The sequence below is a fragment of the Chiloscyllium punctatum genome, chromosome 40 (assembly GCF_047496795.1).
Source record: "Chiloscyllium punctatum isolate Juve2018m chromosome 40, sChiPun1.3, whole genome shotgun sequence".
Taxonomy (NCBI): Eukaryota; Metazoa; Chordata; class Chondrichthyes; order Orectolobiformes; family Hemiscylliidae; genus Chiloscyllium; species Chiloscyllium punctatum.
The window spans coordinates 14,994,437-15,010,295 of record NC_092778.1 but is presented as its reverse complement, the minus strand read 5'-3'; the positions used below and the strand labels follow the sequence as shown (position 1 = coordinate 15,010,295).

The following is a 15,859-nucleotide window of genomic DNA, read 5'->3' as shown; positions in this document are numbered from 1 at the left end:
GAAAAACTAACAAATTAAAATCTGGGATCTGTAACTGGATCTGCATCTTCACCAAAATGTAATCAGTTCTATTTTTGGGCCATTTCCGATGTGTGTGCCAAGTTTTTTTGGAAGCTGTCCATTAGTTTTTGAGATATGTTGTTTGCATACAACAACAGACTAACATATGGGGGAAAACATTGCTGTGTTAGTTTTTCAGTTCTTAAATACAAGAACAGGTCAGACCTTAAGGTTTCTTTTAAACAATGTTTATTGACAATATTAATATACAAAATGCACCTGATGATGTGGCAGCAGAGCTACCTGTTGTAAACTGTACTAGATCTGAGCTTCTAATGGAGTCTCTAACACATGACCTCTACATCATCAAATGCCTCGGAGGTTCATGTGCATCTTCTTGAAACCCGATTGTGACAATTCCTGGCTCCCCCCTTCAAAGGTGAATGTAGTAATAGATTCAGAATTGGGATACAAGGCGTGTTCCTCCTGACAGCACTGAAATACTGTTGCCTTCTGATTCCTGGGTCTGCCCCCACCTACAAGCACCTAGTTGGAGTGGATTATAAAACCTCTTTCCCAAGTTACAAACGTTTATATAACTCAGAAGATATACTAATCTCGGCTGAACTCAGTCGTGGCAATGGATGGTGATGCAACAATTGTCCTGAATGCCTCTTGGCTTCAAGATTCCTTTGACTGACTTCTATCCATTGCCCCCAGGTGGAATATGAACTTTGGTTGAGGATCTAACTTAAGTCATGGTTGCTGAGTAGAGTGGGTCCCTTATGGGTCAATAGAGCAGCAGGGTGGGTCATTTGGTTATATGGGCAGGACAGTCAACTGGCTCTAACAGCACTGAGCTCAGAGTATTCAACACCTATGGTCACTCTGAATGATCTGAGGTAACTCAGCAGTAAATGAATAAAAACAAGTGAACAAAGAAGCTTTTTTAAGTCTAAGATTGTTGTTCAGTCAAAGTAATTCAACAGAGATCATCGACAACTTGAACCTGTTCTTATTTTATATTTAAAGATTTTAAAAGCATTCAGATCATGGCATTTAAACAGAATCATCTGTCCTCCAAGGACATTTACCTCCCCTCTATATGGATTCCCACATGCTTACCTCAGCAGCCAATATCAGACAGGTTTGAAATCAGCACTGAGTTGAAATGGCCTTGCTCAGTTTGGATCGCTCTTCTATGTGAATTGTATTCTGGATTAGTGGTGCTGGAAGAGCACAGCAGTTCAGGCAGCATCCAAGTAGTACCCCATTTACCCTCCCCCACCCTCGCTGACAAAAGTAGAATCTGTCGTGTTTGGGGTTGCTGTTTCAGCAGCTGTCTTCCACCCACCATTTCAACGGTCCATGCAGTTTCCTGGGTCCCTGCAATATCCATCTCCACGATTAAAACTTCCACCATCCAGCCACTGCTCCAAGGGTTTATTTCTCTATAGATTTACAAAGATTAAAAACAAGGTCTCGCAGTGACACGGCAAGATGTCTTAAGCTGCATCACAGAGTGTTATTAGATGGAAACATGTGACAGGCTGAAGGAAGAATCATTGGGACTGAGGTGAAAGCTGCTTGCTCACAAAGTAGGGTATAAAAGCATGTACCTGGAAAAGGAAGGGAGAGGGTGGAGACATTTAGGAAAGGAATGTCAGGACTCAGGAGCTAAATGGCTGAAGACATTTGATAAAGGAAGTGGAGGGTGCACAAAAGGCTGGATCCAATGGAACTTGGTAATTACAAACGGTTGTAGAGCTAACGGAAGATACAGAGGGAGAGGAGGTGTCGAGGCTCTGGAGGGGATTGAACAGAAGGAAAAGAATATCCAAGCTGATGTTACTTGGGGATTGAGACCCAATACGGGTTCTCCTCCGAGATCCATGCTCAGGGAAACATGGAGGAGTCTTCCTGCCCCTCAGAGTGATGTGATACAATGTGAGTTCAGCATGTGGATGCCATTGGGATATGGTCAGAATCAAGGACATGGTCAGGATCAGGGATACGATTGGGGATACAGTCAGGGTAGGGTCAGGATAGGGGTCAGGGTCAGGATTAAATTCAGGATTAGGTTCAGCATCATTTTTATGGTCATGGTTAGGGTCAGGGTTAGGGTCAGAACTAGGGTCAGGGTTACGGTCAGTATCAGGATACATTCAGGGTTTGGGTTAGAATTAGGGTCAGGGTTAGGGTCAGGATTAGGGTCAGCATCAGGTATACAGTTACAGTTAGGGTCAGGGTTAGGGTCAGGGTTAGGTTCAGAATTAGGGTCAGTGTTGGGGTCAGTATCAGGGATACAGTCAGGGTTAGTGTCAGGATTAGGGTGAGCATTAGGGTCAAGGTTAGGGTCAGGATTAGGGTCAGCATCAGGGATACAGTCAGAGTTAGGGTCAGGATTAGGGTCAAGGATAGGGTCAGGATTAGGGTCAGCATCAGGGATACAGTCAGAGTTAGGGTCAGGATTAGGGTCAAGGATAGGGTCAGGATTAGGGTCAGCATCAGGGATACAGTCAGAGTTAGGGTCAGGATTAGGGTCAAGGTTAGAGTCAGAATTACAGTCAAGATTCAGGTTAGGGTTAGGGTCAACATCAGGGATGCGGTTAGGGTTAGGGTCAGGGTCAGCATCAGGGATACGGTCAGGATTAGGGTCAGGGTTAGGGTCTGCATCAGGGATACGCTCAGGGTTAGGGCCAGGGTTAGGGTCTGCATCAGGGTTAGGGTCAGGGTTAGGGTCTGCATCAGGGACACGCTCAGGGTTAGGGTCTGCATCAGGGATATGGTCATGGTTTGGGTCAGGGTTAGGATGCTGTAGTGAGCAGAAATTACAATGCTCATGATTTTAAAAAAAACTATTCCCACTTTCCATGGTGTCTTTAAATGTGCCACCATGCAAACCAACACACCCTCCTTCTGTCAGCATGACAACACTTCCCAATTTGGCAAGTGGCCTGAAATCCCTGCTCTTCCATCCTTTCAACATCGGAACTGGTTATTTCCTGAAAAGAAACAGATCCTGCGCATAAAATGTTGTATCATTCTGGCTTGATTCCTGCTTGGTTAATGCCTCTTTGGAAATACAATTATAAAATCCAAGTTAATATGCTCACAGAGAAAAGCTGCTCACGTTGACCAATACTTGACATGCATTACAGACAGTTTGCTCAGAGTTGATTGTGAAATACTGCATATGCCATATTTTCAAAGGTTGTTTCATAGTGTTGAAAGGTGTGCTATGGTCAGCAATGTTGGATCCAGGATTGGAAGTGGCAATTCATTCCCCTGGATGAACAACAGACTCAGAGATGATTCATTAGCACAGAATAATAGCACAAATAATAGCACAGAAATGAGTCAAGCCTGTACTTCCAGTCAACGACAGTTAAAAGGAGAGGCACGTCAGATTCTTGGCATGGCTCTCCATTAGGGCAACAGTATTGAGGGCAGAGAGCAAAACTGAGGCATTGTGGGTTTTTTTTTAACTCCTCCCCTAATTCTTTCATGGATTAGTGGTGCTAGAAGAGCATAGCAGTTCAGGCAGCATCCAAGGAGCTCCTTGGATGCTGCCTGAACTGCTGTGCTCTTCCAGCACCACTAATCCAGAATCTGGTTTCCAGCATCTGCAATCATTGTTTTTACCTCCCTAATTCTTTCAGGCTTTCCAAAATTAAGTTATGTTAAAATGGAAAAATAAATGGTAAGTTTCAATCTGTGTGTTGCTTTTCACCTCATCCCCCGAGGGACCATCTGTGTGTGTTCGCGCCGTAGGGAGTTTGAATATTTTTGTCTTCTGCCTGTTTTCTGATACAGGTATGAATGTCCTTTTGGCTTCTTTCAGTTCCTTCAGTCTTGCCCCAGTGCTGGGTGTGGAGGGTAAACTGCCTTCTTGTAGTTGGGTAATTTCTTTTGTACTGGTATTTTCTTCGTTGACACCAGTGCTTAAGGTAACTTGCTTGTATGTCAACATTCGACCTTTTCGTTTCATTTGTTTATCTCCAACGTCATTCATCAGTTCTGGTAAGATCAGTTCTGTGGGTGTAGCAGGGGTGGGTGGGGTGCATGGGGGAATAAATACATGTTAGTATATTCAGCAGGTGTTTTGCTCAAGAAGCCAAGCCTACAAGTAAGAGACACCAGAAGATCGAGGAACGATCCTTAAAGTACAGAGCAAAGCCATTTGGATGACAAACAGGGGCAATGGAGTCATAGAGTCATAGAGATGTACAGCATGGAAACAGACCCTTTGGTCCTACCCGTCCATGCCGACCAGATATCCCAACCCAATCTAGTCCCACCTGCCAGCACCCGGCCCATATCCCTCCAAACCCTTCCTATTCATATACCCATCCTTAAATGTTGCAATTGTACCAGCCTCCACCACATCATCCCTTGGCAGCTCATTCCATACACGTACCACCCTCTGAGTGAAAAAGTTGCCCCTTAGGTCTCTTTTATATCTTTCCCCTCTCACCTTAAACCTATGCCCTCTAGTTCTGGACTCCCCAACCCCAGGGAAAAGACTTTGTCTATTTATCCTATCCATGCCCCTCATAATTTTGTAAACCTCTATGGTCACCCCTCAGCCTCCGACGCTCCAGGGAAAACAGCCCCAGCCTGTTCAGCCTCTCCCTATAGTTCAAATCCTCCAACTTTGGCAACATCCTTGTAAATCTTTTCTGAACCCTTTCAAGTTTCACATATTCTTTCCTATAGGAAGGAGACCAGAATTGCATGCAATATTCCAACAGTGGCCTAACCAATGTCCTGTACAGCCACAACATGAACTCCCAACTCTTTCCTCCAGTAAGCTGCGAAATTGGAGGGCAATTCAAAATGTTACAATTGAGATTGGTGTATTTTTGTCAGAACGTTAAGGGTTAGAGAACCCACACAGTAAATGGAGTTAAGAACACACATCAGCCATGATGTGATTCAATGGCTCCAAATATGCTCATAGAGCATAGAGTCATAGAGATGTACTGCAAAGAAACAGACCCTTTGGTCCAACTCATCTATGCCTACCAGATATCCTCTAATCTAATCTAGTCCCATTTGCCAGCACTTGGCCCATATCCCTCTAAACCCTTCCTATTCATAAATTCATTCAGATGCCTTTTAAATGATGTAATTGTACCAGCCTCCACCACTTCCTCTGGCAGCTCATTCCATACACGCACCACCCTCTGCATGAAAAAGTTGCCCCTTAGGTCCCTTTTATATCCTTCCCTTCTCACCCTAAACCTATGCCCTCTAGTTCTGGACTCCCCCCGCCCAGGGAAAAGATTTTGTCGATCTATCCTATCAGAATGGCTTAGTCTTGTTGCAAAGTTCCCTTCAAGCACTTCTTTGTCTATCGGTACAGAATGGGTTTTAAATTGTGAATGAATTATAATTCTGTCAAACCTTCCCATGATACATCTTTTTCTGGGGACCATTATTTTTAGGCATGTATCTATTATATCATTTGTCAAACTTGGAAACATTGCGCATAATTGATATCCACCTTTACAGCCCTGGTCAGTGGTTTAGTCGATTACAACAGACCAGACGACAGGATTCAGGCCCTCATCCTGACTTTGGAGTCTGGCTGAGAGCAAATGAAGGAGAGTTCCACCCAGTCTCAGCAACCCAGAGTTAAGAAGGACACTTCAGCCCACCCTTAATGATAACCAGATGACACCTCATTGACCTGGTACTGAGGAAGGCGAATGGCTGTGGGCCTGGAGTCACTTGTAGGCCAGACCAGGCAAGGACGGCAGATTTCTTTCCCAAACGAACATCAGTCAAGCAGGTGGACTTTTAGACAAACTACAGTGGTTGCCATTAAAGTAGCTTTTCCAGTTAACAGATCTTTGTTGAACTCAAATTTCACCATCTGCCATGTGGGATTCAAACTGATGTCCCCAGGACCTGCAGGTCTGGATTACCAGTTCAGTGATGCTATTACTATGCAACCGCCTTCCAGAGGGGATGGGAGCCAGTAATCAGGGTGGCACCCACATTGTATTGCACCACAGAGCCCAATGGTGCCCAGGGGCTGAGTAACCGTACCACAGTGCCTGATGGTGCCCGGTGACAGTGTAACAGTACCACAGTGCCTGATGGTGCCCGGTGACAGTGTAACAGTATCACAGTGCCTGATGGTGCCCGGTGACTGCGTAACAGTACCACAGTGCCTGATGGTACCCAGTAACAGTGTAATAGTACAACATTGGAAAGTGAGGACTGCAGATGCTGGAGTACCAGAGTTGAAAAATGTGGTGCTGGAAAAACAGAAGAAGGGCTTATGCCTGAAACGTCGATTCTCCTGCTGCTCGGATGCTGCCTGGCCTGCTGTGTTTTTCCAGCAACATATTTTTCAACTAACAGTACAACAGTGCCCGACGGTGCCCAGGGGCTGAGTAACCATACCACAGTGCCTGATGATGCCCGGTGACAGTGTAACAATACCACAGTGCCTGATGGTGCCCAGTGACTTTGTAACAGTACCACAGTGCCGAACAGTGCCCAGTGACTGTGTAACAATACCACAGTGCCTGATGGTGCCCAAGCACTGTGTAACAATACCACAGTACCTGATGGTGTCCAAGGACCTTGTAACAATACCACAGTGCCTGATGGTGCCCAAGGACCTTGTAACAATACCACAGTGCCTGATAGTGCCGGTGACTGTATAACAATACCACAGTGCCTGATAGTGCCGGTGACTGTATAACAATACCACAGTGCCTGATAGTGCCGGTGACTGTATAACAGTACCGCAGTGCTTGACGGTACCAGGTGACTGTGTAACAATACCACAGTTCTAAACAGTGCCCAGTGACTGTCTAACAGTACCACAGTGCCTAACGGTGCCCAGTGACTTTGTAACAGTATCATATTGCCTGACAGTGCCCGGTGACTATGTAACAGTACCACAGCGCCTGACAGTGACCAGTGAATCTGTAACAGTACCAAAGTGCCTGATAGTGCCGGTGACTATGTAACAGCACCACAGTGCCTGACGGTGCCAAGTGACTGTGTAGCCAACCACAGTGCCTGATGGTGCCCGGTGACTGTGTAACAGTACCACAGTGCCGAACACTGCCAGGTGACTGCATAACAGTACCAGAGTGCCTGATGGTGCCCGGTGACTGTGTAACAGTAACATAGTACCTGACAGTGCCCAGTGACTGTGTAGCCAAGCCACAGTGCCTGATGGTGCCCGGTGACTGTGTAACAGTAACACAGTACCTGACAGTGCCCAGTGACTGTGTAACAGTACCACAGTGCCTGATAGTGCCCGGTGACTGTATAACAGCACCACAGTACCTGATGGTGCCTGGTGACTGTGTAACAGTACCACAGTGCCAGACATTGCCCGTTGACTGTGTAACAGTACCACAGTGCCTAACTCTGATCGGTGACTGCAGAACAGTACTAGAGTGCCTGATCGTGTCCGGTGACTGCATAGCAATACCTGACAGTACCCAGTGACTGTGTAGCCAAAGCACAGTGCCCAGTTCCACAGTACCTAATGATGCCTGGTGACTGTAACAGTAACACACTGCCTGACAGTGCCTGGTGACTGTATAACAGTATCACAGTGCCTGATGGAGCCCGGTGACTGTGTAACAGTAACACAATGCCTTACAGTGTCCAGTGACTGTGTAACAGTAACACAGTGCCCGATGGTGCCTGGTGTCTGTGTAACAGAAACACAGTGCCTGACTGTGCGCGGTGACTGTGTAACAGTACCACCGCGCTTGATGGTGCCCGGTGACTGTGTAATTGTACCACAGCGCCTGATGGTGCCCGGTGACTATGTAACAGTACTACAGTGCCGGACAATGCCCCATGACTGTGTAACAGTGCCACAGTACCTGATGGTGCCCGATGACTGTGTAACAGTACCACAGTGCTTGACGGTGACCAGTGACTGTGTAACAGTGCCACAGTGCCTGACAATGCCTGGTGATTGTATGACAGTACCATAGTTCCTGATGGTGCCCGGTGACTGTAACAGTACTACAGTGCCTGACAATGCTCAGTGACTGTGTAACAGTACCACAGTGCCTGACGGTGTCCAGTGACTGTGTAACAGTAACACAATGCCTGACAGTGTCCAGTGACTGTGTAACAGTACCACAGTGCCTGATGGTGCCTAGTGACTGTGTAACAGTACCACAGTGCCTGATGGTGCCTGGTGACTGTATAACAGCACCACAGTGCCTGATGGTCCCCAGTGACTGTGAAACAGTGCCGCAGTGCCTGATGGTGCCTGGTGACTGTGTAACAGTACCACAGTGCCTGATGGTGCCTGGTGACTGTGTAACAGTACCACAGTGCCTAACAGTGCCCAGTGACTGTATAACAGCACCACAGTGCCTGAGGGTGCCCGGTGACTGTGTAACAGTACCACAGTGACTGACGGTACCCAGTGTCTTTGTAATAGTAACACAGTGCCTGACAGTGCCCAGTGTCTGTGTTACAGTACCACAGTGCCTGGTGTCTGTGTAACAGTACCACCATGCCTAACAATGCCCGGTGACTGTACAACAATACCAGAGTGCCTGATGGTGCACGGTGACTGCGTAACAGTACCACAGTGCCTGACAATGCCCAGTGATGGTGTAGCTGAACCATAGTGCCTAATGGTGCCCAGTGACTGTGTAACAGTATGACAATTCCTAACAGTGCCTGGTGACTGTATGACAGTACCACAGATCCTGATGGTGCCCAGTGACTGTGTAAAAGTACCACAGTGCCCAACTCTGATCGGTGACTGCAGAACAGTACTAGAGTGCCTGATCGTGTCCGGTGACTGCATAACAGTACCTGACAGTGCCCAGTGACTGTGTAACAGTACCACAGTGCCTGATGGTGCCCGGTCACTGTGTAACAGTACCACAGTGCCTGATCATGCCCGATGACTGTATAACAGTTCCACAGTATCTGATGATGCCTGGTGACTGTGTAACAGTAACACAGTGCTTGACAGTGCCTGGTGACTGTATAACAGTATCACAGTGCCTGATGGAGCCCGGTGACTGTGGAACAGTACCACAGTGCCTGATAGCACCTTGTCAGTGTTTAACAGTACCACAGTGCCTGACAGTGCCCGGTGACTGTGTAACAGTGACACAGTGCCCGATGGTGCCTGGTGTCTGTGTAACAGTACCACAGTGCCTAACAGCACCTGGTGACTGTATAACAGTGCCACATTGCCTTACGATGCCTGGTGTCTGTGAAACAGAAACACAGTGCCCGATGTTGCCTGGTGTCTGTGTAACAGTAACACAGCGCCTGACAGTGCCCACTTACTGAAACAGTACCACAGTGCCTGACAGTGCCTGGTGACTGTGTAACAGTACCACAGCGCTTGATGGTGCCCAGTGACTGTGTAACAGTAACACAATGCCTGACAGTGTCCAGTGACTGTAACAGTAACACAGTGCCTGATGGTGTCCGATGACTGTGTAACAGTACCACAGTCCCTGACAGTGCCCAGTGACTGTATAACAGTACCACGGTACCTGATAGTGCCTGGTGACTGTATAACAGCACCACAGTACCTGATGGTGCCTGGTGACTGTATGACAGTACCACAGTTCCTGATAGTGCCTGGCGACTGTGTAACAGTACCACAGTGCCTGACAATGCCCAGTGATTGTGAAACAGTACCACAACGCCTGACAATGCCAAGTGATTGTGAAACAGTACCACAGTGTCTGATAGTGCCCGGTAATTGTATAATAGCACTCAAGTACCTGATGGTGTCTGGTGAGTGTGTAACAGTAACACAATGCCTGACGGTGCCCAGTGACTGTATAACAGTACCACAGTGCCTGATGGTGCCCGGTGACTGTGAAACAGTGCCTCAGTGCCTGACAGTGCCCAGTGATTGTATAACAGTACCACAGTGCCTGATGGTGCCCGGTGACTGTGAAACAGTGCCACAGTGCCTGACAGTGCCCAGTGATTGTATAACAGTACCACAGTGCCTGATGGTGCCCGGTGACTGTGAAACAGTGCCACAGTGCCTGACAGTGCCCAGTGATTGTATAACAGTACCGCAGTGCCTGATGGTGCCCGGTGACTGTGTAACAGCATCACAATTCCTAACAGTTCCTGGTGACTGTATGACAGTACCACAGTACCTGACGGTACACAGTGTCTGTGTAATAGTAACACAGTGCCTGACAGTGCCCGGTGTCTGTGTAACAGTACCACAATGCCTGGCAGTGCCCAGTGACTGTGTAGCGAACCACAGTGTCTGATGGTGCCCGGTAACTGTATAACTGTACCACAATGCCTAACAGAGTCCGGTGACTTAAAAACAGTACCATCGTGCCTGATGGTGCCCAGTGACTATTTAACAGTACCACAGAGCCGGATGGTGCCCAGTGATTGTGTAACAGTACCACAGGGTCTGACAGTGCCCAGTGACTGTGTAACATTAACATAGTGCCTGACAGTGCCCAGTGACTGTATAACAGTACCACAGTACCTGATGGTTCACAGTGACTGTATAACAATACCACAAGACCTGACAGCGTCTATTGACTGTGCAGCCGAACTACAGTGCCTGATGGTGTCCGGTGACTGTATAACAGTACCACAGTGCCTAACAGTGCCCAGTGACTGTATAACAGCACCACAGCGCCTGACGGTGCCCAATGACTGTGTCACAGTGCCACAATGCCTGACAGTGCCCAGTGACTGTGTAGCCCAACCACAGTGCCTACTGGTGCCCGGTGACTGTGTAACAGTACCACCGTGCCTAACAATGCCTGGTGACTGCATAACAGTACCAGAGTGCCTGACAGTGTCCGGTGACTGTGTAACAGTACCCAGTGTCTGACAGTGCCCAGTGATGGTGTAGCCGAACCACAGTGCCTAATGGTGCCCGGTGACTGTGTAACAGTGCCACAATGCCCATCAGTGCCTGGATGACTGTATAACAGATCCACAATGCCTGATGGTGTCCAGTGTCAGTGTAACATTAACAGAGTGCCTGATGGTTCCCAGTGACTGTGTAACAGTACCACACTGCCTAACAGTGCCCGGCAACTGTGTAACAGTACCACAGTTCCTGACGGTGCCCAGTGATTGTGTAACAGTACCACTGTGCCTGACGGTGCCCAGTGACTGTGTAACAGTACCGCAGTGCCTGACGGTGCCCAGTGACTGTGTAACAGTACCGCAGTGCCTTATGGTGCCCAGTGACTATGTAACAGTACCACAGTGCCTGATAGTGCCTGATGACTGTATAACAGTACCACAGTGCCTGACAGTGCCCAGTGACTGTGTAGCCAAATTACAGTGCCTGATAGTGCCTGGCGACTGTGTAACAGTAATACAGTGCCTGATGGTGCCCAGTGACTATGCAATGGTACCACCGTGCCTGATGGTGCCCGGTGACTGTATAACAGTATCAGAGTGCCTGATGGTGCCCAGTGACTGTGCAACAGTACCACCGTGCCTGACGGTGCCCGTTGACTGTATAATTGTACCACAGTGCCTGACAGTACCCAGTGACTGTGCAGCCGAACCACATTCCCTGACGGTGCCCGGTGACTGTGTGACAGTAGCACAGTGCATGATGGTGCCCACTTACTGTAACAGTACCACAGTGCCTAACAGTGCCCAGTGACTGTGTAGCCGAACCACAGTGCCTGATGATGCCAATTGACTGTGTAACAATACCACAGTGCCTGATGATGCCCGGTGACTGTGTAACAGTAACACAGTGCCTGATGATGCCTGGTGACTGTGGAACAGTACCACAGTGCCTGACAGTGCCCAGTGACTGTGTAACTGTACCACAGTGCCTGATGGGGCCAAGTGACTGTGTAATATCACCACAGTGCCTGATAGTGCCTGTTGATTATGTAACAGTACCACAGTGCCTGATGGGGCCCGGTGACTGTGTAACAGTACCACAGTGCCTGATGGGGCCCGGTGACTGTGTAACAGTACCACAATGCCTTATGGTGCCCAGTGACTGTGTAACAGTACCACAGTGCCTGATGGGGCCCGGTGACTGTGTAACAGTACCACAGTGCCTTACGGTGCCCAGTGACTGTGTAACAGTACCACAGTGCCTTACGGTGCCCAGTGACTGTGTAACAGTACCACAGTGCCTGATGGCGCCCAGTGACTGTGTAACAGTACCACAGTGCCTTACGGTGCCCAGTGACTGTGTAACAGTACCACAGTGCCTGATGGCGCCCAGTGACTGTGTAACAGTACCACAGTGCCTGATGGCGCCCCGTGACTGTGTAACAGTACCACAGTGCCTTACGGTGCCCAGTGACTGTGTAACAGTACCACAGTGCCTGATGGCGCCCAGTGACTGTGTAACAGTACCACAGTGCCTGATGGCGCCCAGTGACTGTGTAACAGTACCACAGTGCCTGATGGCGCCCAGTGACTGTGTAACAGTACCACAGTGCCTGATGGTGCCCAGTGACTGATAAACAGTACCACAGTGCTTGACGGAGTCACTCAACATGAATTTTCAAGGAATAACCAGTGGGCACACTCACCATCCAGTTCAGGATGGAAAGCAGACTCCTCATACAGGAACACCCATGTGTGCCCCTTGAATACTGAGAGAATTACAGACTGTTAATGCAGGAGAGGGTGAGACAGAATGCCTCACAGTGAAGGGACCCTCTCAGCATTTATAAACACATTTGGGTGTTGCTGTGATTGGAGGGTTCGTGCTCGAGGTAGAAACTGAATAGACTGGGGCATTTTTTTCACTGGAGAATTGGAGATCTGTGGCGTGGCCTTACAGAGGGTTATAAAATCATGACAGGTTTTGTTAGGGTGAATAACCAAGGTCTTTTTCCCACGGTAGGGGAGTCGAAAACTAGAGGGCATAGGTTTAAGGTGAGACGTGATAGATTTAAAAAGGACCTGAGGGGCAACGTTTTGACGCAGAGGGTGCTGCGTAAATGGAATGAGCTGCCAGAGGAAGTGGTGGAGGTTGGTACAATTACAATATTTAAAAGGCATCTGGATGGGTATATGAATAGGAAGGGTTCAGAGGGATATGGAGTCATAGAGATGTACAGCATAGAAACAGACCCTTTGGTCCAACCCGTCCATGCCAACCAGATATCCCAACCCAATCTAATTCCACCTGCCAGCACCCGGCCCATGTCCCTCCAAACTCATCCTATTCATATACCCATCCAAATGCCTCTTAAATGTTGCACTTGTACCAGCCTCCACCACATCCTCTGGCAGCTCATTCCATACACGTACCACTCTCTGCGTGAAAACGTTGCCCCTTAGGTCTCTTTTATATCTTTCCCCTCTCACCCTAAACCTATGCCCTCTAGTTCTGGACTCCTCGATCCCAGGGAAAAGACTTTGTCTAGTTATCCTATCCGTGCCCCTCATAATATTGTAAACCTCAATCAGGTGGGCAGCATGTGGTTAGCACTGCTGCCTCACAACTTCAGAGACCCGGGTTAATTCCCGCCTCAGGCAACTGTCTGTGCGGAGTTTGCACATTCTCCCTGTGTCTGCGTGGGTTTCCTTCAGGTGCTCTGGTTTCCTCCCACAGTCCAAAAATGAGCAGGTTAGGTGAATTGGCCATGTAAATTGCCTGTAGTGTTAGGTAAATGTAAGGGAATGGGTCTGGGTAGGTTGCACTTCGTCGGGTCGGTGTGGACTTGTTGGGCCGAAGGGCCTGTTTCCACACGGTAAGTAATCTAAAAAAAAAGGTCACCCCTCAGCCTCCGACACTCCAGGGAAAACAGCCCCAGCCTCTTCAGCCTCTCCCTATAGCTCAAATCCTCCAACCCTGGACCAAGTGCTGGCAAATAGGACTAGATTAATTTAGGATATCTGGTCGGCATGGACTGGTTGGACTGAAGGGTCTTTTTCCGTGTTGTATATCTCTTTGGCTATGACTCTTTGAATGACAGCTATCACACTGTCAGTGTGGAAGTTGGAAACCTCCTTAACAGGAAGTCACGTGACCATGGCTGAGGCTATCTTTTGACATTGATATTGGAGAGAGTAGGGTGGGTTGGTGTGGTAGCATTTGTTTAAATGCAACTGAAATATTGGCCCCGGATCTCCTCCCAGGAGGTCAGCTATTTTCATTTCCATGATTCATCCACGACAGGGGTTGCTTCTGAGCAGCACTGAGGCCTTAATTACCCTTAAAATTCCCTTAATAGCCTTTCCTGGCTTCCCGCCATTTGAAGACACTTCAGTGATTTCACATCGGTGTGGCTTGTTGGAAACTAGCCCAGAGTAGGGTAACTGCCAGCAAGCTGTGCATCGTACTCCCACTGCAACATTTCTGTCTACTCACCCCAGGATCCACCTCAGTGGCCAGACAAAAACGGAGCAGGCCTGATTATTCACAATGACCGTTTAAACTTTTTTTTAAACGATTGATATACAGAAACATTTCCACAACGGCAGTATCAGTGAAAATTTAAAAATTGCCTTACCTCCACTCCTTAATGCAATCTTTGCATTTCCTGATTCATCAGGCACCCTGGATTTCCGGATTGACTGTAATTGGAGTTCTTCCCCATTTAAATCAGTGATGCTTGATGCACGGATAAGGAGTAAGAGGATTCCGAAACCCAGAACAATCTGCAACACCACGTTTAAAATGAGACCCTTTTGAGTGCATTAATATTGACCCAAATACATGCCTTAAAATGGCTCTCGATACTACAACATCTGGATGTATCGTTTCACATGATAAGATCACATATTGAATGAGTTATTGAGTTAAATTGAGCTTCATGAAGCAAATGAAGAATTTTCTGTTGAGTTTTGGAATGGCTTTTCTTTCATAATTCCAGCCTCAGCCTCACCACCCAAGCCAACTATTGTGTGTTAAGCACAAAAGTTTGGACCAATTTGTTTAATGGAAACCCTTTACTGCATGGCATGTAAAAAACAGGAACAGGCCGAAAAGCTCTATGAAAATATACTTTCTCCACACGAGCTTCCGCCTTCCTTTACATTATTTTTCTCCTTGGAGAGATCATATCACTAAAACATTACCCTGACTCCCTGAGGGAGGTTCCTGAGGCCAAACCAGAGCATAGCATGATATTTTCCATCACGTTCAACTGCCGTTTCAGACTTGGAAATGCCTGCCAATGTAAAAATGGATAACCTCTTCCCAGCATGGACTTCCCTTTGCATTGGACATGGACCGTCACACCATCTATCTACAAGAGAGAGACAGCCCAGGTAGAAAACTGGGTGGCACGGTGGCTCAGTGGTTAGCACTGCTGCCTCACAGCACCACGGACCTAGGTTGGATTCCAGCCTCTGTGTGGAGTTTGCACATTCTCTCCGTGTCTGCATAAGCTTCTTCTGGGTGCTCTGGTTTGGTGGATTGACCATGCTAAATTGCCCTATAGTGTCCAGGAATGAACAGGCTAGGTGGGTGAGCCATTGGGAATGCTCTTTGGAAGGATGGTGGGAATGGGATGAGCCAAATTGCCTGTTTCCACAGTGCAGGAATTCTATGAGCTGCTTTGCCATTGGGAATGTAGGTTGGAAACAATTCGCATGTTCCTTGGAATATAGTTCAACAAGATGGCTGTACAGTCCCATTTTTGTTTAAAAAAAAACAAATGTGATTGATATTTACCAAAACAATCAGAGCCACTTCAACATGTTGCTGAATTTATCACTGATCAATAGGAATTGGAGGTGGGACAGAATTGAATGATGGAAAAATCTCCTATTTCTCTGTGATAATGAATTTTATTCTGTCAGCCATTTCCTTTGCTATGCAGTGGAGTTAATCACCTTTATTTGACTCCATTCTCATTGTCTTTTCAGAGCCAGAGGCTCTTCCCCATGATCTCTGTGA

At 47.7% G+C, this 15,859-nt stretch overlaps 1 protein-coding gene across 1 annotated transcript in view; it reads right to left on the bottom strand.

Annotated features, from left to right (window-relative positions):
- Positions 1-260: 260 nt before the first annotated feature.
- The window catches only part of LOC140464786 (solute carrier family 38 member 10-like), a 53,735-nt gene continuing 38,136 nt past the window's right edge, over positions 261-15,859 (bottom strand). The window contains exons 11-12 of the mRNA XM_072560273.1: positions 14,469-14,616; positions 261-4,035 (exon numbers count right to left, since the gene is read on the bottom strand). Of these exons, the coding sequence (XP_072416374.1) occupies positions 3,674-4,035; positions 14,469-14,616 (510 nt within the window). The 3' untranslated portion in view covers positions 261-3,673. The remainder of the gene's footprint in view (positions 4,036-14,468; positions 14,617-15,859) is intronic.